General features: G+C 45.9%; 1 protein-coding gene across 1 annotated transcript in view; it reads left to right on the plus strand.

Moving 5' to 3' along the window:
- Positions 1-21,458, plus strand: part of MAP4K5 (mitogen-activated protein kinase kinase kinase kinase 5) — a 116,810-nt gene that overhangs the window by 11,926 nt on the left and 83,426 nt on the right. Inside the window, exon 2 of the mRNA XM_075330241.1 lies at positions 14,766-14,823. Coding sequence (XP_075186356.1) covers positions 14,766-14,823 — 58 coding nt within the window. The remainder of the gene's footprint in view (positions 1-14,765; positions 14,824-21,458) is intronic.

The raw sequence follows: 21,458 nt of genomic DNA on the forward strand, positions 1-21,458 counted from the left end.
TGACTTGCTGCATTAACTCATTCTAACTGTCAATATAACCTTTTGGTCTCATAATATGATTGAAATTATATTTCTGTATGTGATGTAAACATCAGACAAACACAATTAAAAACCAGAGGGCAGCAGATCAGGTGAAAATATAATTTTGGTGTCATTCTCAAAACTTTTGTCCATGACTGTACAATGTGAACATCAGACATTTAATCATTTTTATGAAACAATAATCAAGATATTTGGATAGAACATAAAATATATTTATTGGAATACAACTTTAGAACCCAAGTCCTCTTGCGCCTAGCAGTTTCGTAGACCACTCATTTTAACTGCTACCTCAGTCAGAGCTTCTTTTCCTTTAGTAAGCTGTTAATCATCAAGCAGTATACGATGACTTGGGTCCACATAAACAGCTGCCAGAAGAATTTTATTTTCCAATAGCTGTGTCTCTCTCCGTTTCATTAAAGCAGAGATTAAACCTCTTTGGGACAGGCAAAATAGCAAGTTCTTCCACTCTTATGAAAATTCCAGGAGTTAAATCCTCAGTTTGTAATTTTTTAGTCATAGTAAATGGGTGATTAAGCAATTCCTTCAATTCAGCCACCTGTGTCCATTGACCTTCATTTAAGGTTAGCCATATCTATAAGAAACGGTTTTAGTTCAAGCAACCGCTCAATTAATAAAGAAGTGCTACCTTACCAAGTGGCTTGATCGACAATTGCCCCTTTACCAGCACGTCTCTTCAAGATGGAATCAATTATAGGGGTTCTGGCGGCAATAACCAATTTACTCACTTTTCCAATCAGATTTCCAGCATGTCCCTCTTGCAGACTATCTCTTATTGCTAGCTGCAGTGCATGTGATGAATATGAAAGTGTTTTGAAGCGGCTTCAACAAGATCATCTAATTCAGGGGTCTCAAACACGCGGCCCGCGGGCCGCATGCGGCCCCTCAGGATAGTTTGTGCGGCCCCCAGGCCCGTGCCCCTGTTCACTATCGCGGCAGGTGCAGGGGCCGCAGCCACTGTCTGCACTTTGTCAGATGAATGTGTTGCCGGCGCTGCGCTCTCGCGCCAGCAATACAATCATCTCACATAAATCACTGACCGTGACACTGCACCTGCCGCGATAGTGACCGGGGGAACGGGTCTGGGGGCCGCACGAAGGCAGCGGAGGGAGCGCGGGACAGGTGAGAAGAATGGGCTGTGTGTGTGTGTGTGTGTGTTGGACGTTAACCCCTTAGCGACCTATTACGTACGGAGTACGTTATGGCTCCCTGGTACTTAAGGACCCATGACGTACCCAGTACATCATGGCGAAATCGCAGCCCCGGTGGCTATGATCGCTGCAAATACCTTAGATTCGGGGAGGAGGGGACCTCAGGAGGGGCGGTGTCTCCTCCCTGGACCTACGGAGGCTGTGATTGGCTGAGTGGCGTTCGTCAGCCAATCACAGCCACTATTGTTTCAGCCATTGAAAATCACTTGAACATTGAAATCCAGCCAAGATCGGGTCAGCTGAAGCCCTGATCATTGGCTGGAGCTGGGTGACCTGTGTTTCACCCGCCCCCAGCTCTGATTGGAGAGACCGGCCTTGTGACCGATCTCTCCAATCACTGTGGATCTGGGGCCGCAGACCACTCCCCTCAGCTTCACTCCGGCGTCTGTGGAAGGTGAGGGGATTTCCGAGCTGCTGAGCCATTACTACAGGATGGGGACAAAGTGCGCACATTACTATGAGATGGGGATAAGGCTGGGGACATTACTATAGGATTGGGACATTACAAGGATGGGCACAATACTATTGGATGGGGACATTATTACTATAGTATGGGGACATTACTATAGGATAGGGACTAGGATGGGCACATTACTATAGGATAGGGACTAGTATGGGGACATTACTATAGGATAGGGACTAGGATGGGCACATTACTATAGGATAGGGACTAGTATGGGCACATTACTATAGGATGGGGACAAGGCTGGGGACATTACTATAGGATGGGGACTAGGATGGGCACAGTACTGTAGGATGGGGGCATTACTACAGGATGGGGACATTACTATAGGATGGGGACAAGGTGGGCACATTACTGTAGGATAGGGATATTACTACAAGGGGACAAGGATGGGATACATTACTATAGAATAGGGATAATGCTGGGGACATTACTATAGGGTGGGGACAAGGTTGGCACATTACTATAGAATGGGGACAAGGATGAACACATTACTATAACATGGGGACAAGGATGAACACATTACTACAAAATGGGGACAAGGATGGGGTACATTACTTTAGGATGGGGACAAGGATGAACACATTACTGTGGGATGGGGACTAGGATGGGGTACAATACTACAAGGGGACAAGGATGAGCACATTACTGTGGGATACAAGGGGACAAGGATGGGCACGTTACAACAATATGGGGAACATTACTAAAAGATGTTGGTCAAAATTTCTATATAGTGCTAATTGTAAGACTATTAGTTACAAGAAAGGGATAAAATGTAAAAAAAAGTTTATATTTAAACAAAGAATGTGCACGTTTGCTATAATTAACAAGTGACAATGTTCAAAATCAATGATCCAAAGGTGTGTAAAAAAAAAAAAAAAATATATATATATATATATATATATATATTATATATGGTACCAATGTACCAATGAAAATGTCACTTTGTCCTGTAAAGAATGCGGCCCCCTAAATTATTTTTTTTCCTCTGTGTGGCCCATACACCCAGCAGAGTTTGAGACCCCTGATCTAATTCTAAAGTATCATTTTGCTGTTCTTCTATTGTAAGGCTCTGTGCGCACTAGAAAAGTGATTTTTCTCAAGAAAATTTCTTCAGAAACTTCTGGGAGTTGAAGATTTCCGCACCTGCGGAAAAATCCGCGGGAAAAACGCATGCGGATTTGCCGCGGATTTACCGCAGGTTGGTCCCTGCGGTTTTGCAATAAATAATCGATAGACAGATAATGGATAGAGTGAAAGATGGATAGATGAATAGATAGATAGGCCTGTTTCACACGTCAGTGATTCTGGTACGTTTGGGCTTTTTTTTTTAAACGTACCAGAATCACTGACATACGCAGACCCATTATAATGAATGGGTCTGCTCACACATCAGTGATTTTTCACTGCACGTGTCTCCGTGCGGCGTACCCGCGTGTGCGTGATTCCCGCACGGAGACATGTCCATTTTTTTCTGGCATCACTGATGTCCCACGGACCACGCAGTGGTGTGGTCCGTGAAACACGTGCCAGAAAAAAACGTGCTTTTAAAATAAAAATCATTTTTACTCACCCGGCTCCAGCGATGTCCTCTGCAGCCCGTGCAGCTTGTTGCTTCTGAGCCGGCTCATTACTGTCGCGCATATTCATGACGCACGACACAGCCGACCCGAAAGCAGCTGCTGCGGGGGTCAGCGCCGGCCGGATGCTGCACCGCGGGAGCGATCAGCACCAAGGACAGCGGGAGCGCTCACAGGTGAGTTGATTTCTAAGTGCAATCACGGGCCTTGGAGAACGGAGCCCGGATTGCACTTAGACAACCCACGTGTGCCGTAATTCACGGCACACGGAGGGACATGTGCGTGTTTTACACGCCAGTGAAAAACGGGCCATAGATAGATAGATAGATGAGAAAGACCTATATAATGTCCCACCTCCCTGCATTTTCTAAGCTGGCACCCTTTAGTGACTTTCATGTGGCACTAAAGGGTGCTTAGCCATAAAATAAATAAATAATTGAAAAAAAAAACGACATGAGGTCCCCCCATCTTTTGTAGCCAGCTAGAGTAAAGCAGACGGCTGCAGCCTGCAAACCACAGCTGGCAGCTTCACCTTAGCTGGTAATCCAAAATAGAGGGCACCCCACGCTGTTATTTTACATTAAATAAATAATTTAAAACAAAAAACGTGGGGTCCCCCCAAATTGCATCACCAGCCAAGGTAAAGCGGACAGCTGTGGTCTGGTATTCTCAGACTAGGGAGGTCCACTGTTATTGGACACTCCCCAGCCTAAAAATAGCAGGCCGCAGCCGCCCCAGAAGTGGCGCATCCATTAGACGTGCCAATCCTGGCGCTTCGCCCCAGCTCATCCCGTTGCCCTGGTGCGTTGGCAAACGAGGTAATATATGGGGTTGATGCCAGATGTGTAATGTCACCTGGCATCAAGCCCTGGGGTTGGTGAGGTCAGGCTTCTATCAGATACACGACATCACCAACCCAGTCAGAAATAAAAAATAGACAACAAAAAAAGTTTTATTTGAAAAAACACTCCCCAAAACATTCCCTCTTTAACCAATTTATTGAAAAGAACAATCAATTCCACGTCCGGCGTAATCCAATAAGGGGGTCGGGGGGGGCACGGCGATCCATACAATCGTCGCTGTCCCAGTCAATGAAGAACAGAATGTTCCCCATTGGCTGGGAGAGCAATGCAGTGACCTGAGCTAACATCAATAGGTCAGCCCAGGTCACTGCAGGGGATGCCAAGCGCTGCCATCAGGAGCATAGATGAGATCATTACCTTCTGTGATCATCTCCTGTACTGCTGACGTCAGCACTGTCACTGACTTCTATGCCCGCCGCTTTGTCAGAAGTATCGCGAGAGCCCGTGACGTCACCGCTAGTGACAGTCTCGGGCCGCTCGCGAGACGGGCATAGACAGCAGTGACAGCGGTGACGTCAGGAGGCAGGAGATCGTCACAGCAGGTAATGATCTCACCTCCTGACAGCAGCGATCGTCATCCCCGCGGCTGGCAGCACTGCAGGGTGTCAGTGTCTGCCTGCGCTGCCGCGTGATAGGCTGCTGACACTGCGGGCAGACACTGACACCCTGCAGTGCAGTGTCAGTGTCTTCCTGTGTCAGTGTCTGCCTGCGCTGCAGCGTGACAAGCTGCTGACACTGCGGGCAGACACTGACACACTGCAGTGCAGGCAGCAGCGAGGCTGGAGCGGGACACACACTGCACGGGCACCTGGAGGTCGCACGGAAGTGCTTCTGTGCGGCGTCCAGGCAGTGTGACGTCTGTGTTTACTCTGCTCCGCTTCCTCTTCCTGGCATAATGACCTCGCTTCCTGCAAAACCGCAGGCAGCGATGAGCATTACCGCAGGTAAATCGCGGCTATAACGGGGGTATACTGCACATCATTTGCTACCTGCGGTATACCCCCGGAATTTCGCGATTACATTACAGTGAATGGAGTGAAATTCCAGGGGTATTCCGCAGGTACCTGCGGAAAATAATGGACATGCTCATTTTCTCAAGAAAGTTTCTCGAGAAAATTTTCTCAAGGAAATTTCTTGAGAAAAATCCGCAGTGTGCGCACAGCTATTTTTTTTTTTCTCATAGGATTTGCTGGGAAATGTCTGCACAAAGGTTGCAGACATTTCTCAAGAAATTTCCGCAGCAAATCCGCGGGTAAATCCGCGGGCAAAACGGCCTAGTGCGCACAGAGCCTAATATCAGTTTTTTCCTCAGTTACATGAGCAGCGCTGTGGCTCCATCTCTCACATACTGAATCCTAAATTTTCTTCTCGCTATTGTTCATTACTCTCATTCATCAGTTTAATTCTACTTATATTTGAAGCATTGTCCGTTACAATAGCAAGAACCTGTTCTTTTTGAGTTTGTAATCTTGCAGCTTTTTCCACAAAGGCCAGGAGAAACTGGAGGCCTCAAAAACGGATCCTCACAAAGTATGAGCAGTCAGTTTGTGGCGTTTTTCTAATCTGCTTTTGCTATTGAAAACATTATCTATGAGCTCAAAAACCTTTCAGGTGATGCAGCTTTTTAAAAAGCTGATCTGCTTTTGCAGCTGAAAAACGTATCCTCAAACGCAGCAAAAGCGCTGTGTGTGTGTGAATGCAGCCTTAGATCAGGAATAGAACAGACATTTATAGGACATTTCATAACTTTCCCAAATTCCTATGACAAAATATTCAACACATTCTGCATTGCACTACTGTCCCCAATTTATTATATATTTTAGCAGTCAGTCCATTTTATACCGACTCAGACTGCGGCTCCAGAGCCCTGGCCTGTAGTTTTGAAAACCTCTGTCCCATCAGATCTTGGTTTACCTCCAGCGGACACTTGGTGCCTTCTTTTCTTTTGTTGGGGAATATTTTTCTTTTCCAGGTTCTCCTGCATCACTGGTAGCCGTGTTCGCGGCGGTGTCCGGCTTCTGGAGCTGGTGTCTCGGTGCCGTATTTTGCTGGGTGAATGGGTTTTGAATGGTTTGCAGGGATCTGGCACGTTTTCCAGGCCGTGCGCTGGCAGTAAGCTGTTCTCTATATAATTAGTCATGGATTAAGGGGACGCCTGCTAGAAATATGCCCCGCACGCTCCCACACTCGCTGCTGCATAATGGTTCCCTCCGTCCTCCCCAGTCATTCTTTCCTCATCATCATCTACTCCAAAAATTCCCAGAATCCGATTCTGATTTTACAATAATAGGAAAAAGGTTCTAAATTCTACCCAATCCTATGAGGCCGCCATGGCTTTGTGAAAATGATAGAAAACCGTTGTCTTCTAGTCGCCCGGCGTCTCAGACATACAGTATAGTCCGTGCTCTCTACTACTGCGGCTCTTTTTGGTGCACTGTACATGGGAGCTTTTTAGGCTTTAGCTGGGAAAACAGTCATTGAGTTTTATTGGTCTCTATCATAAAGAAAAAAGGGGGAAAATGTACCATAAGCGTTTATCCATTTCCAGGAGGAATAACAGAGGAAAGGCACAATGCAGAGTTTTGGGGACCTCTTCTGTAGTAGATTCTATCATTTGCTTGTTACAGTGGTTGATATTCACACATCTGTACATGGTTAGGCGGTAGGAATCTCATGTGATAATAATAAAGTGCAGATTCTTTGTGCATTCATGGTGCGGAGCCTGTGCGCACAGTCTGCAGTGGCTGTGCAGTGACAGGGCCCCATTTGTCCACCATCGTCCTGGCTGCTCGGAGAAACACACGGCTCCCTGTCTTACTGACAATGAAGCAGTCGCCTCCCATAACCCTCTGATGGCGGCACGGGCTGGTACTTATAGACAGACCATGCAAAGAAGGTCCGAGCCAACACATGGCCCAGTACTAGCGGACGGATGAGGCCGTGTCCTTGCTCAACCCGCTGAGGTCAGCCATTCCTTATTACAATGAAGGCTGCATTCCTAGGTGCATCTTCATGGTATACAGTATTTCACAAAAGTTAGTACACCACTCACATTTTTGTAAATATTTTATTATATCTTTTCATGGGACAACACTGAAGATCTGACCCTGTGATACAAGGTTCAGTGTCAGTGTGCCGCTTGTATAACAATGTACAGTGTCAGTGTGCCGCTTGTATAACAGGGTAAATTTGGTGCCCTCTAACTAACTCAACACACAGCCATTAATGTCTAAACAGCTGGCAATTAAAGTGAGTACACCCCTAAGAGAAGATGGCCAAATTGTGCCCTTCGTGTGAATATTTTGTGTGGCCACCATTATTTTCCATTACGGCCTTGGGCCTGGAGGTCACTAGAGCATCACAGGAACCGCTGGATCCTCTTCCATCCTCCATGACAACATCATGGAGCTGGTAGATGTTACAGACCTTGCGCTCCTCCACCTTCCGTTTGAGGAGGCCCCACAGATGCTCCATAGGGTTTAGGTCTGGAGACGCTCGGCCGGTCCAGCACCTTTATACTCAGGTTCTTTAGTGAGGCAGTGGTGGTCTTGGAGGTGTTTGGGGTCGTTATCATGTTTGAATATGAAGGGAGGGGATCCTTCTCAGTATGTCACAGGACATGTTGGCATTCATGGTTCCCTGACACTCCACTACCATGCCTGACTGTAGGCAGGACACACTTGTCTTTGTTCTCCTCACCTGGTTGCCGCCACACACGCTTGACACCATCTGAACCAAAGAAGTTTATCTTGGTCCCATCAGACCACAGGACGGTTTCAGTAATCTATGTTCTTAGTCTGCTTGTCTTCAGCAAACTGTTTGCGGCCTTCTTGTGCATCATCTTTAGAAGATTCTTCCTTCTGGGACGACAGCAATGCACAGCAATGTGATGTAGTGTGCGTCGTGTGATCTGAGCACTGACAGGACTACTCCCTCCCCCCCCCCCCCCCCCCCCAACCCCACCTCCACCCTTGTAACCTCTTTAGTGTACAGCGTACAGTCTGAACACTGACAGGCAGACCCTCCACCCGTGTAACCTCTGCAGCAATGCTGGCAGCACTCATAGGTCTTTTCTGAAAAGTTGACCTCTGGATATGACGCTGAGCACGTGCACCAGCTTCTGTGGTCGGCCATGACTAGGCCTATTCTGAGTCTGTCTGGTTTTACCGTTGTATGGTCTTGGCCACCGTGCTGCAGCTCAGTTTCAGGGTGTTGGCAACCTTTTTATAACCTCGGACATCTTTATGTAGAACAATTCTTTTTTTCAGATCCTTGGAGAATTCTTTGCCATGGGGAGCCATGTTGATCTTCCAGTGACCAGTATGAGCGTGTGTGAGCGATAACACTAAATGTAGCACTGCTGCTCCCCATTCACACCTGAGACCTTGTAACACTGAGTCACATGACACTGGGGAGGGAAATTGACTAATTGGGCACAATTTGACCATTTTCACTTGGGGGTGTACTCACTTTTGTTGCCAGTGGTTTAGACATTAATGGTTGTGTGCTGAGTTATGTAGAGGACACCACATTTACCTTGTTATACAACTGCACACTGACACTGTACATTGTATCACAGGGTCAGATCTTCAGTGTTGTTCCATGAAGAGATATAATATTCCAAAAATGTGAGGGGTGTTCTCACTTTTGTGATACTCTGTAATTCACAAATTATTTTATTTCTGGGTGGTCGATGTCTTATCTTAACATTGTATAAATCATCAGTATGATCGAATATAACAAGCAACTAATATTTCTTAGGAGAAAAAATCCTCTTTTTGTTCTCCCCAGCCTATTAAAATCATTCAAACTTTTCAAATCCCTTTTGGCAAAACAAGGGTGATTGTCAGCTTTCTGAGGGGTTGGATTACGTGGGGGATTTTTTAAGTTTAAGGAGGAAAGCGCAAGAGCAGAGTGAGACAGTGCGAGACACAGACTGCTACTTTATATCAAGTGTTTATCTCCCCCTGTGCTGGATTCACAGCTGCACTGCTCACTACTGCTGTATAATCTACTCTGATCACACTGGTTTCTCCCCTGTGCTAGATTCACAGCTGCACTGCTCACTACTGCTGTATAATCTACTCTGATCACACTGGTTTCTCCCCTGTGCTGGATTCACAGCTGCACTGCTCACTTCTGCTGTATAATCTACTCTGATCACACTGGTTTCTCCCCTGTGCTGGATTCACAGCTGCACTGCTCACTACTCCTGTATAATCTACTCTGATCACACTGGTTTCTCCCCTGTGCTGGATTCACAGCTGCACTGCTCACTTCTGCTGTATAATCTACTCTGATCACACTGGTTTCTCCCCTGTGCTGGATTCACAGCTGCACTGCTCACTACTCCTGTATAATCTACTCTGATCACACTGGTTTCTCCCCTGTGCTGGATTCACAGCTGCACTGCTCACTACTCCTGTATAATCTACTCTGATCACACTGGTTTCTCCCCTGTGCTGGATTCACAGCTGCACTGCTCACTACTTCTGTATAATCTACTCTGATCACACTGGTTTCTCCCCTGTGCTGGATTCACAGCTGCACTGCTCACTTCTGCTGTATAATCTACTCTGATCACACTGGTTTCTCCCCTGTGCTGGATTCACAGCTGCACTGCTCACTACTCCTGTATAATCTACTCTGATCACACTGGTTTCTCCCCTGTGCTGGATTCACAGCTGCACTGCTCACTACTCCTGTATAATCTACTCTGATCACACTGGTTTCTCCCCTGTGCTGGATTCACAGCTGCACTGCTCACTACTCCTGTATAATCTACTCTGATCACACTGGTTTCTCCCCTGTGCTGGATTCACAGCTGCACTGCTCACTACTCCTGTATAATCTACTCTGATCACACTGGTTTCTCCCCTGTGCTGGATTCACAGCTGCACTGCTCACTACTCCTATATAATCTACTCTGATCACACTGGTTTCTCCCCTGTGCTGGATTCACAGCTGCACTGCTCACTACTCCTATATAATCTACTCTGATCACACTGGTTTCTCCCCTGTGCTGGATTTGCAGCTGCACTGCTCACTACTGCTGTATAATCTACTCTGATCACACAGGTTCTGAAATTGGACATATGGAAGCGGGAATTGCCCATGTCTGTGTATGGGAGACATCACAACAGCTAGTCTTTGTCCAGTAGCTAAACTACTGTAAATGAATACTGGTGGAACATGCAGGATACAAGCGATTGTAATGAGCAGAAATGGTGTCATTCCTCCTGTACATCACACAGGGCAGCTTATTCTGAATAGTCACCTGGAATGACAGTTTGAAGCATTTGGGTACATAACCAGGGCCCGGGGTTTGCTGAGTTTGCCAGGAATATTCTGTTACATGGGTAATATCTCTGCAGGATCCGTTCCTGATCCTTAATCCATAAGCAGCTGGGATTCCACTGAAGGCCAAATACCAAAGTCTTCTGGCACATAACTGAGGAGACTTCTGGGACATCTCAAGCACCAGCTGAGTCTTCAGTGTGTGCCTCCACCTCCTGCTCCTTTCTTATGGCCACTTGCATCTGTGCGCTGAATTACTGAGTCATCTGCGGATTTATTGGGATTTTACTCTGGATCCTCTTTTCAGTAGAGTTTTGCATGCAGCCTGGAAAACCCTCTCCCCCAGCTTGGAGTACCAACATTGCTTTTTAAGTCCTATTGAGACATAACTGGTTGCGTGAATTATCCATGAGATACGTTCTTTTGATACCTGTTCCTAACTTTTTGGGTTGATTATGATTGATGCCTATACTGGCTACTAAAAGACAAGTTCCCACTGCTTCTGAATGCCTCTGCAGCGTAGCTGTGTCCTGCCCCACTGTTGGGCATTTGTAGATCCATTGTTTTATGACAACGAAATTTCTGCATTTTGGAATCCTCGAATTTTGTTCCTAAACTATAATTGATAAAAACATGAAAGATTCTAAAGATCCCGGCCTGCAGGGAGCGCACGCCTGTAATGTGTGCAGGGACGGGTAAGGCACTTTTACGATGTTTATTCTGTCCGTGTACAGTGATCCTGACGTTTTGCATTAGACTTTACTGTTTTATTTTTCAGTACTTTCCTTATATTTAGTACATTGCACCCTATACTGCTTTTTATAGGGTTTTTTCAACTTTTTTTTAGTGCATTGCTCTCTGTCCTGCTTTTTTTTTTTTTTTTTTGTTTTGTTTTGTTTTGTGCATTGCACCCTGTCCTGCTTTTTTTCTCTACTATTTCTAGTGCATAACACCCTATACTTTTATACCTTTATTTTATAGTTTTTTTTTCCCTCTATTGTTTTTAGTGCATTGGCAAATGCATTACCCTCAGAGATGGGCGTACTGCTAAAAGTGATGGAGCGGTCCCCGTCTGGAGCACAATTTGGGTCTTCATTATGTTGCAGGAGTGAACAGTATAAGACCAGATCTCTCCATTGGAGATGAATATTCAGCATTTGTCTTTATTATTATTTTTTATTATTATTATTATTATTATAATAATATTTATTCACTTATATAGCGCTATTGATTCCACAATGCTTTACATACATTGGCAACACTGCCCCCATTGGAGCTCACAAATTAAATTCACTATTAGTATGTCTTTTGTGTGGGAGGAAACACAGGGAGAACATACAAACTCCTTGCAGATGTTGTCCTTGATGGGATTTGAACTCAGGAGGACCCCAGTGCTGCAAGGCTGCAGTGCTAACCACTGAGCCACCGTTCTATCGATATAAATATCATTGCATCCTTGGGAATAGGATTTTCCTGATCCTCTGTAATACTTAGTGCGCAAGTCTCCGACACCAATGGTTAGTGCACATGTCTCCATCACCTTTGTAATGGTTATTGCACACGTCAGTCACCCCTGTAGTGGTTGTTGCGCACGTCTCAGTCACCCTTGTAGTGGTTGGTGCGCATGTCTCAGTCACCCCTGTAGTGGTTGGTGCACATGTCTCCGTCACCCCTGTAGTGGTTGGTGCGCATGTCTCCGTCACCCCCGTAGTGGTTGGTGCGCATGTCTCCGTCGCCTGGTTGGTGCACATGTCTCAGTCACCCCTGTAGTGGTTGGTGCGCATGTCTCAGTCACCCCTGTAGTGGTTGGTGCGCATGTCTCCGTCACCCCCGTAGTGGTTGGTGCGCATGTCTCCGTCGCCTGGTTGGTGCGCATGTCTCCGTCACCCCTGTAGTGGTTGGTGCGCATGTCTCCGTCACCCCTGTAGTGGTTGGTGCGCATGTCTCCGTCACCCCTGTAGTGGTTGGTGCGCATGTCTCCGTCACCCCTGTAGTGGTTGGTGCGCATGTCTCCGTCACCCCCGTAGTGGTTGGTGCGCATGTCTCCGTCGCCTGGTTGGTGCGCATGTCTCAGTCACCCCTGTAGTGGTTGGTGCGCATGTCTCCGTCACCCCCGTAGTGGTTGGTGCGCATGTCTCCGTCACCCCTGTAGTGGTTGGTGCGCATGTCTCAGTCACCCCTGTAGTGGTTGGTGCGCATGTCTCAGTCACCCCTGTAGTGGTTGGTGCCCATGTCTCAGTCACCCCTGTAGTGGTTGGTGCGCATGTCTGTCACCCCTGTAGTGGTTGGTGCGCATGTCTCCGTCGCCTCTGTGATTCCCATTGTGCTGAGATTTTGTGCCAGTATTGTGTTTAGATGGAAGGAAAACCAATGTATTAAACCCACGGCCAAGGGAGACAAGGGTCGGGCATAGATCTTATCCAATGAAGGAATTGGAGGGGGGTCTATTTGAAACTCGATATTACCTTTTAAAGGGGTATTCCTATCTCCAAGATCCTATCCCAATGAGTAAAGCTGGTGTCACACACAGCGACAACGACGTCGCTGCTACGTCACCATTTTCTGTGACGTTGCAGCGACGTCGCTGTCGCTGTGTGTGACATCCAGCAACGAGCTGGCCCCTGCTGTGAGGTCGCCGGTCGTTGCTGAATGTCCAGCTTCATTTTTTGGTCGTCACTCTCCCGCTGTGACACACACATCGCTGTGTGTGACAGCGAGAGAGCGACGAAATGAAGCGAGCAGAGAGCAGGAGCCGGCGTCTGGCAGCTGCGGTAAGCTGTAACCAGCGTAAACATCGGGTAACCAAGGGAAGACCTTTCCCTAGTTACCCGATATTTACCTTCGTTACCAGCCTCCCATCTTGCTGCCAGTGCCGGCTCCTGCTCTGTGCACATGTGGCTGCAGTACACATCGGGTTAATTAACCCGATGTATACTGTAGCAAGGAGAGCAAGGAGCCAGCGCTAAGCGCGGCTCCCTGCTCTCTGCACATGTAGCACAGCGACGTTATGATCGCTGCTTCTGCTGTGTTTGACAGCTAAGCAGCGATCATAACAGCGACTTACAAGGTCGCTGTTACGTCACCGAAAATGGTGACTTAACAGCGACGTCGCTTAGTGTGAACCCAGCTTAAGAGTATGGATACCTAAGCTGCAATGCCCTGCACATGAGGTAATAGACATGGCTATATCAGGAAAACTATACTACATTTCTAATTGTAGGTATTTGCTAATATTATTACGCCTACTACATATTGGGATTGGTTCTTGGAAATGGGAATAACCCTTTCCTTTAGAAATTTACATTTTTCTTTTTACCTCTTCCTTATTCTGCTTTGTTGTTCTGCCAGTTCATGAACCAGGAAGCCCAAGATGAACAAAGCTGCCACAGACCCAACAACTTAGGAGAAAGCTGCTGATTGGTTGCTTAGGCATATTTGTACAGGGTCATAAAACAGGATCAGACCTGTCAGAAATGGCGTCCTCCCTCTGTTGCTATCTTTTAGTTGCATCGTCACTCTGGGGCATGGGGGAAGGGGGTCTCCAGTTAATATTCAGTCCTAGAGAATTGTTAGCACAGCCTCCCATACTTGTAATGCAGATGGATGGGCTCTGACAGTGACCACTACCCCAGATTCCTAATAGTCTACTGTCCCCAGAATGTGGCTTTTCCCATCGCTAATCTCAAAAAGCTTCATCTTGGATTAGACATCTTGTCTGCTTCTTCCAGACAGCACCCCCCTGTGCTCAGGTTCTGAGAGGTAATCCAGCCCAATCCACTAAAATGGCGCGGAGATGTAATACTCGGCATGACTCTTGGACAGGTGTGGCTCTATTTTTGGACTTTTTAATTTTTTAAGACACCAGGAATAGCTTACCCACTCAGGCATCATTACAAAAAAAAAGGATTTGAAGGGAATCTGTCAGCAGGTTTTTGCTATGTAATCTGAAGACCGCATGCTTATACCCAGATTTCTGTTATGGGTCTCTTATCACTGTGTGCTGTTGTTTACCTGCATTGTTTGTATTAGCTTTAGAAGATTATTATCATTGCTGGACTATGCCAGCTAGTCCCCCACGCCCACAGCAGTTTCTCCCTGTCTAAAAACAGAGCCTGGTGGGGGGGAGGGGGCTGCAACTGCAATCCACAGACTTCATATGGGAAGAGTGCTGCAGATTCACTCCTCCTAATTGTTTCCCCCACAAGCTTTTTTTTTTTTTTGTTTCTAATAATAACATAATATGTGATTTCTTTGACCAGAGGAATAACTCTGCCTTTGTGTTTAATTCCAGGCCAGGAACCTACAGACGGGGGAGCTGGCTGCAGTGAAGATTATTAAGCTGGAGCCTGGTGAGTTCTCAGACCCTCTTATAGGAAGTCTTCTTACAAGTCTTAGATGTGAACGTGATAAATCCAAATTTCTGCTGTTCAGTGAAGAGTTTTATTGCATGAGTGTACCCCTGCAGCAGCTCATCACTTCGTAGTTAAGGGGTGTCTTGGTATCAGAATGTTGACCACCCCAGAAATAGGACCTACCATGATTTTTCCAGATTTTTGAAGATGCCTAAAATAAGCCTTACTCCAAAAATAAGCCCTAGGCACAGTTCATGAAAAGTGAATTTAAATAGACTCCAGGCAGCTATGCATGTAAATGAACGAAAATCATGTGGAAATCAGACAGACCCTTCACCGAGGAAAGCAGACACCCCTCAAAAGAATCACACTCAAAAGACCCAAACAATAAGGGTTGGCAGGTGCCAGACTGTCACACACAGATCGGGGGTCACTCCGCTCTCGAGCCCATTATAGTTGAGCTTGACTGCAGTGGAAGGGAGCAGCCGAAACTCCAGGGACCTGATGGCAGGTAACCCACCTGTGACTAGTGACGCCAGCAGCGCCCCCGATCTGAGAGGGCCTGGAAATTGCCAACCTTTAGTAGGTCTCATGGGGTCTTTTGAGTGCCGTTCTTTTGGGGGCGCCTGCTTTTCTTACTGAATGGTCAATCCACCATATACTGCAATACCATACATAACCTGCGGGCAGATGTGGCGCTGTTTTCAGAAGAAGGCAGCCATGTTTTTCTTATTCAGTGTAACCAGTTTAAGGCCACATTGGCCGTACAGAAGTCATTGATGTTGCCCTAATAGACACATGAGAGAGGTGTTATTAGTATGACATTGTGATTTCTGCTTTGATAATTAATATCCGGAAACCACAGACAGGACAGGTGCTGTACGTAGACAGCCGAAACCTTCTCACATGACTCGAGTCCTTGGTGGCCGCCTGCCAGTGTCTGTTGTAATGCAAGTCCGTGATTACAATGGGAGCGAGCTACAAAAGCTAAACCACCGGCCATCTGATGCCTCCATACGATCCATAGTCCTGGGCACAATGGCCAATGAGCCCGGCCACACTCCTAACAGATGAGCAGCCTGACCTCCCGTGCCCCCTGCTGTGTGCGGTCCATGGGACTGCGATTATTGGGGAGAGGATACGACTGCTGCAGAATGGAAGGGAGTGGAACCTTAAATGAATTGTCCAGGATTGCAAAAGTTTACTTTGAAAACAGCTTAGTGTGCTTGATATGGCAGAAGTAAATGTGGCTGAGCCATAATACTGCACACAGCCTAGTCACAGGTGGGGCGCTGGCTTTCATATTCTGCACATCTGCTTTTAATGGGTTGTTTCACTTAGGCTACTTTCACACCTCCGGTTTTTGCTATGCGGCACAATCCGGCACTTTGCAGGAAAATCGCAACCGTTTTTTTTTGCTGCCGGTTGCGATTTTCCTGCATAGACTTTAATTAGTGCCGCATTGTGCCGCATGGCCTTGCGTTCCGTCCGGTTTTTTCCGCATGCGGCAGATTTAGCCGATGCGGCGGCCGGATGGAACGTTGCCTGGCACGTTTTTTCGTGCGGCAAAAAAAACCGCATCGCGCCGCATTCGGCCGATGCGGCGCATTTTTCAATGCATGCCTATGGCGGCCGGATGCGGCGCGATGCGGCAATAACCGCATCCGGCCGCCGCATGCGGTTTTTGCCACTGCGCATGCTCAGTAGCATGCCGCAAGCGGCAAAAACCGGACTGGCCGCACAGGAAAAACTTATGCAAAGGATGCGGTGTTTTCACCGCATCCGTTGCATAGCTTGCACAGCTGGATTGAGCCGCAGAGCTCAAGACGGATGTGTGAAAGTAGCCTTAGAAAGCCTCTCTCCAAATGTCATCTATGGTGCATGTGACCTCTAAGAAAGTTGTCTTGCCCCCCTGGAAGATAGTGCTGTTCTGGCACACCCAGTTCATCCATGCCCCACTTTTCTGCCAGACAAGAAGTCCCTGTCATCGGGGCTTAGAAATCTGGAGCTGTGGCTTGTCAGATTACTATTTCTTTAAAAACGAAAAAATATATAATCAGAAATTACACATTTTGACCTGGACCCTATTTGTTTCTATAGAAGTATTATTTAAGCATGCTCTAATCAGGGCAAAGATCATTGTACAAGGAGGGAGGTGGGCTGTGACATCTCCTAATGTGAATGGTGGATCAGGTGTTATCTACTGTATATAGAGCTATTATTTGTCATTGTACAGGAGGAGGTGAGCTGTGACATCACCTATTGTGAATGGTGAATCCTGTGTAATCTACTGTATATAAAGGTGCAATCTGTCATTGTACAGAAGGGGGAGGAGGTGAGCTTTGACATCACCTAATGTGAATGATGCATCCAGTTGTAACTAGTATATAGAAAGGTGTTATTAGTCACTGTATTCCTGCCTGTGATGATATTGCTGAAAAACCACCTTCTGTACAGAACAGGCTGTATGAGTCTAGTATTAGGACTAGTAGCCAATGAAGCAATTTAATTTTTTCTTTTACACAGATAGTGATATGAAAGTCGTTTTGCAGTGTGAGGTATTATCATGTCATGGTATATTACACCGTTCACTGTATATAAAGGCATTTTCTAGTCCCGATGGTTCATGGTCCCCTCCAGGCCCAGCACTGACCTGTGGAGTGAACCTGCTGCACATCTCTAATGTCTATGGCTACCTTTATCCGGTGATATTCAAGCAGTATCAATTCCTCACCGCTCTGCAAGAGACCGGTGTTATTAGCGTGGGTTCAGTGAAAGCAGATGTGTTCCCACAGACGGAGGTGAAGTGTTCACATCATTGGGTTTATACGACAACAGGAAGACCAGAAAAGAGAACTCAATCTCACCCCCCCCCCCCAAAACAGAGATCGAAAGCAGAGATACTTATATCTACTAACGCTGAAGTTTACAGGTTAAGGCTATGTGCACACAGTGCGTTTTTCGCGGCGTTTTTCGGGTGCATTTTTGGGCTCACAACTGCATGACTTTGCTTCCCAAGCAAAGTCTGAGTTTTCATTTTTGCTGTCCGCACACAACTTTTTTTTTTTTTTTTTTTTTTATGCTGTGTTTTTGAGCTTAAAAAAAATGACATGTCAATTCTTTCCTGCGTTTTTCTGCGTTTTCCCCCCATGCAATGCATTGGGAAAACGCAGAGATCAAAAATGCAGCCAAAAATGCACCAAAACGCGGTAAAAACTCATGCGTTTTTTGCACGTTTTTGTGCATTTTTAGCGGGCAAAAACGCAGTGTCAAAAAACGCAGCGTGAGCACATAGCCTTACATGGCGCTTGTGTATTGTAACTTCTGCTCAGACGCCATTCACACCTGGTTCAGCTCCACCATTCTGTTGCTGGAGCAGTCACCTCCGGGTCAGTTCTGCTGGCTCTGTACCTCTATGAATCATGGTAACCCGCACTGCTGGATGTGTTAGTTCTTGCAGTGCAGCAATGCAGTAGAATATATTACTTGATTAGTTAAGCAAAGTGTTAATTAAGATAAGCAAATACATTCACAGGACCCCCAGCCGGGAACCCTGCGCCCTGACTCCTTGCTGCCGGCATTCCAGGGCCTTTCTGATTTGTGGGCCCATCACAATATTATCACTGTGGCAAGACGTCGCACTGAGCCTAGTAATCAGAAGGGGCACTGGGGACCCCGGCAGGTCGGAGTCAGGGCGCAGGCCCCCAACAGACGTGACCGCGGATCAGGGTGCCGTGAATCCATTTATTCATCCTTATTAGGCGGTGTTCATACACCCCATACGCCATGCATCTTTTTTTTTTTTTATTTTTTTTTTTTTGTTGCCATCAAGGCAAAATGCATAATATTTTAAAATTCCTAAGCGATTCATGCACTGTTGGTGCGAGTTTAGAAAACCCATCAGGGGTTATTCAACATTTTTCAATAGGTCACTTAAAGTGACCGCTGTCTGCGCACAGCCTCCGCACTATCCCAATGTCTGAGAGAAAGCAGCTGCAGGGAGAATGAAACTTAATTTTCTCCTTGCAGCCAGTCTCCCAATTAAATTGTTGCACATGGGTTCAAAACTATATTTACTTTTGCTCCATCGGCCGCATCAGAGATCTGTGGCTGCTGGGCAGGAACCCTGAGAGCCACCTCCTTTCTCCAGGCATCTTTGGCTGTTATTTTGGTTAGTTGGCCATTTACACTGTTACATGCCAGCTTATTACAAAGAGACAGATGCCAGGAGGTACGAGGCGGATCTCATGGCTGCCGTCCGGCGGTCACGGATGTGGCTGATGGACTGAGATCTGCAAATTGATTCACACCAACTGTTAATCCTACCTATTTTTATTTACCATGCGTTACAATCTACTAAATTGAAACCTATTGTTTACTTCCTGTTGGGTTGAGGATTTGCTAATTTGCAACTAGGCCAAATGCGCAGTAAAAACAAATGCAGAGAGGGGCACATGCAAATCCATAGGTGGGACCGGCTACTTTCTTACATTTATGACATGCTATTGATAAAAATCGAGACACTTGGCATATAAAAAAGGACAGTTTTATGTGAGTCCAACAGCCAACGTCAAGGCGTATCTTTTAATGCTAGGTCTCTGTCAACTCTAATGCCTCTCTTTGAGGTAAAAAAAAATCCAATTTATGGGCGGATAAGAACCTGCTAATAAAGAATTAAAATTTAAGTCTAATGAGATGGAATGCTCAATCAGAAGTTATGACCCCTAATGTAAAGAAAAAGACCTGATGGCACTTCCTAACAGGCATGTGTGAACAGGGGCATACTAAACATAAAATGCATTATAATAAAGAGACAATTGCATGCTGAAATGCTAAGATTTGTTAACTATGAATATAGAAATATGAACATACATTACTGCTAAGAAAAGATATTAAAATATATAAGTATGTACATTTTTATATGTAGCATTTGACAATGCAACTGTGTCTTTTTTTGTGTTCAGTATGCACCTGTTCACACTTGCTTGTTAGGAAGAGCCATCAGTCTTTTTACTCATGTTATTGATGTAAAAGATGGGAGTATCCCATTAGTTCTCCTGTTGCTCTTGGGGTCTCGTTGCCTGTGTAGCATTGTATTGTGCAGGCGATCAGAGTCCTAGCTGCTGACAATCACTGTGTCTTGTTACTTTCCATCATGTTATTTGCCGTTCCTGGTCGAGGGTGCCAGTCGGGCTACACGTCCCCAGGTGATGTGATGTTTTCCGATCACACAGGTCCTGAGCAGTGCACCGTCACTGATGTCACCTGCTCCAGGACGTGTGTGACTGTATACAGGGAGGGTCCCTGCTAATGCGGATGTGTCATTGTGGACTGTAGGTACTCTGGTATCGCTCTGAGGTCTCTGTGGTTTCATGTAACCAGCGTCTATCCTGGGTGACCTCATCCACAGCCGCGGGCCTGGCACAATGACAGGGAATCTCTGCAGCCCAGAGGCTTCACATTCTGGATGACATCTCCATTGTCCCAGCTAATTACTGCTGCTCCCTGCCCTTTGTATCTCTGGACCTGAGAGATGGATATTCAGTTTATTTGGAGCTTTCTTAACCCAAATACGTTGCCTGCACAGTGACATTAGTTGCATAATTTTTATTTTTTTAAAGTCTCTGGCAGTCGACTCCAATACACAGGGCCCAATTAATTTGTCCTGATAGATACATTTATTTTACAGCCAATTTTTTTTCTTTTTTGACATTTCTTTGCTGCTAGTTCTTCAAAAAGGTGCACGCAGTTCATCAATCTAGCGCAAAGTAAAAAAAAAATAAAAAAAATTTGTCTTAACTTTTTAGCACGTTATACTAATGTTGCAAAATTTACATAGAAATTTCAGGTGTAACATGATATCAGTAAATTTGCACAGAAATGAAGGAAGTATTAAAAAGTCGCAATTGAGGGGAAATTCTTGGGAACCTCAAACCCCGTCCAAAATTAATTTGACTGCACAAACACATAAAGGGATCAAATAAATGTTTCTTCCCACTCTGGTTCTTAGTATTGTCTTTGGAAGGAATAAGTCATGTGCCAGTCTTTTTTATATTGACCCCACGTGTATTTATACATGTAAATGAGATCTCCTCTGAGACGTCTTTTTTCTAAGCAAAACAAATCCAATTTTTCCAACCTCTCATCATACGGGCGGCCTCCATTCCTTGTAATAATCTAGTTACCTGCCTTTGAACTATCTGCTTAGTGTCCTTTTTAAAGTGTGGAGCCCAAACTAGATCCCATATTCCAGAAGTGGCCGTACAAGTGATTTATAGAGGGGTAACTTCTTTTTATACATCCTAAAATCTTGTTTGCTTTAGCAGCTGCTGCCTGACAATGAGTGCTGCTGCTCAGTTTATTTGTATCCAGAATACCAAGTCTGTCTCCTGTTCTGTAGTCCCAAGTTTACTTCCATTTAATGTATATGTAGCTATAGGATTACTCCGTCCTAGGTGAATTACATTTACATTTATCAACATTAAATCTCGTGTCAAGTGTCTGCCCATTCCGACTTCTTATCCAGATCGTTTTGTAATACAGTATTGTACAATCAAGGTCCATTTTTCCTACATAGTTTAGTGTTGTCAGCAAAGGCTGACACTTAATTATCAATCCCATCCACACGGTCA

The sequence above is a fragment of the Anomaloglossus baeobatrachus genome, chromosome 12, assembly GCF_048569485.1.
Source record: "Anomaloglossus baeobatrachus isolate aAnoBae1 chromosome 12, aAnoBae1.hap1, whole genome shotgun sequence".
Classification (NCBI taxonomy): Eukaryota; Metazoa; Chordata; class Amphibia; order Anura; family Aromobatidae; genus Anomaloglossus; species Anomaloglossus baeobatrachus.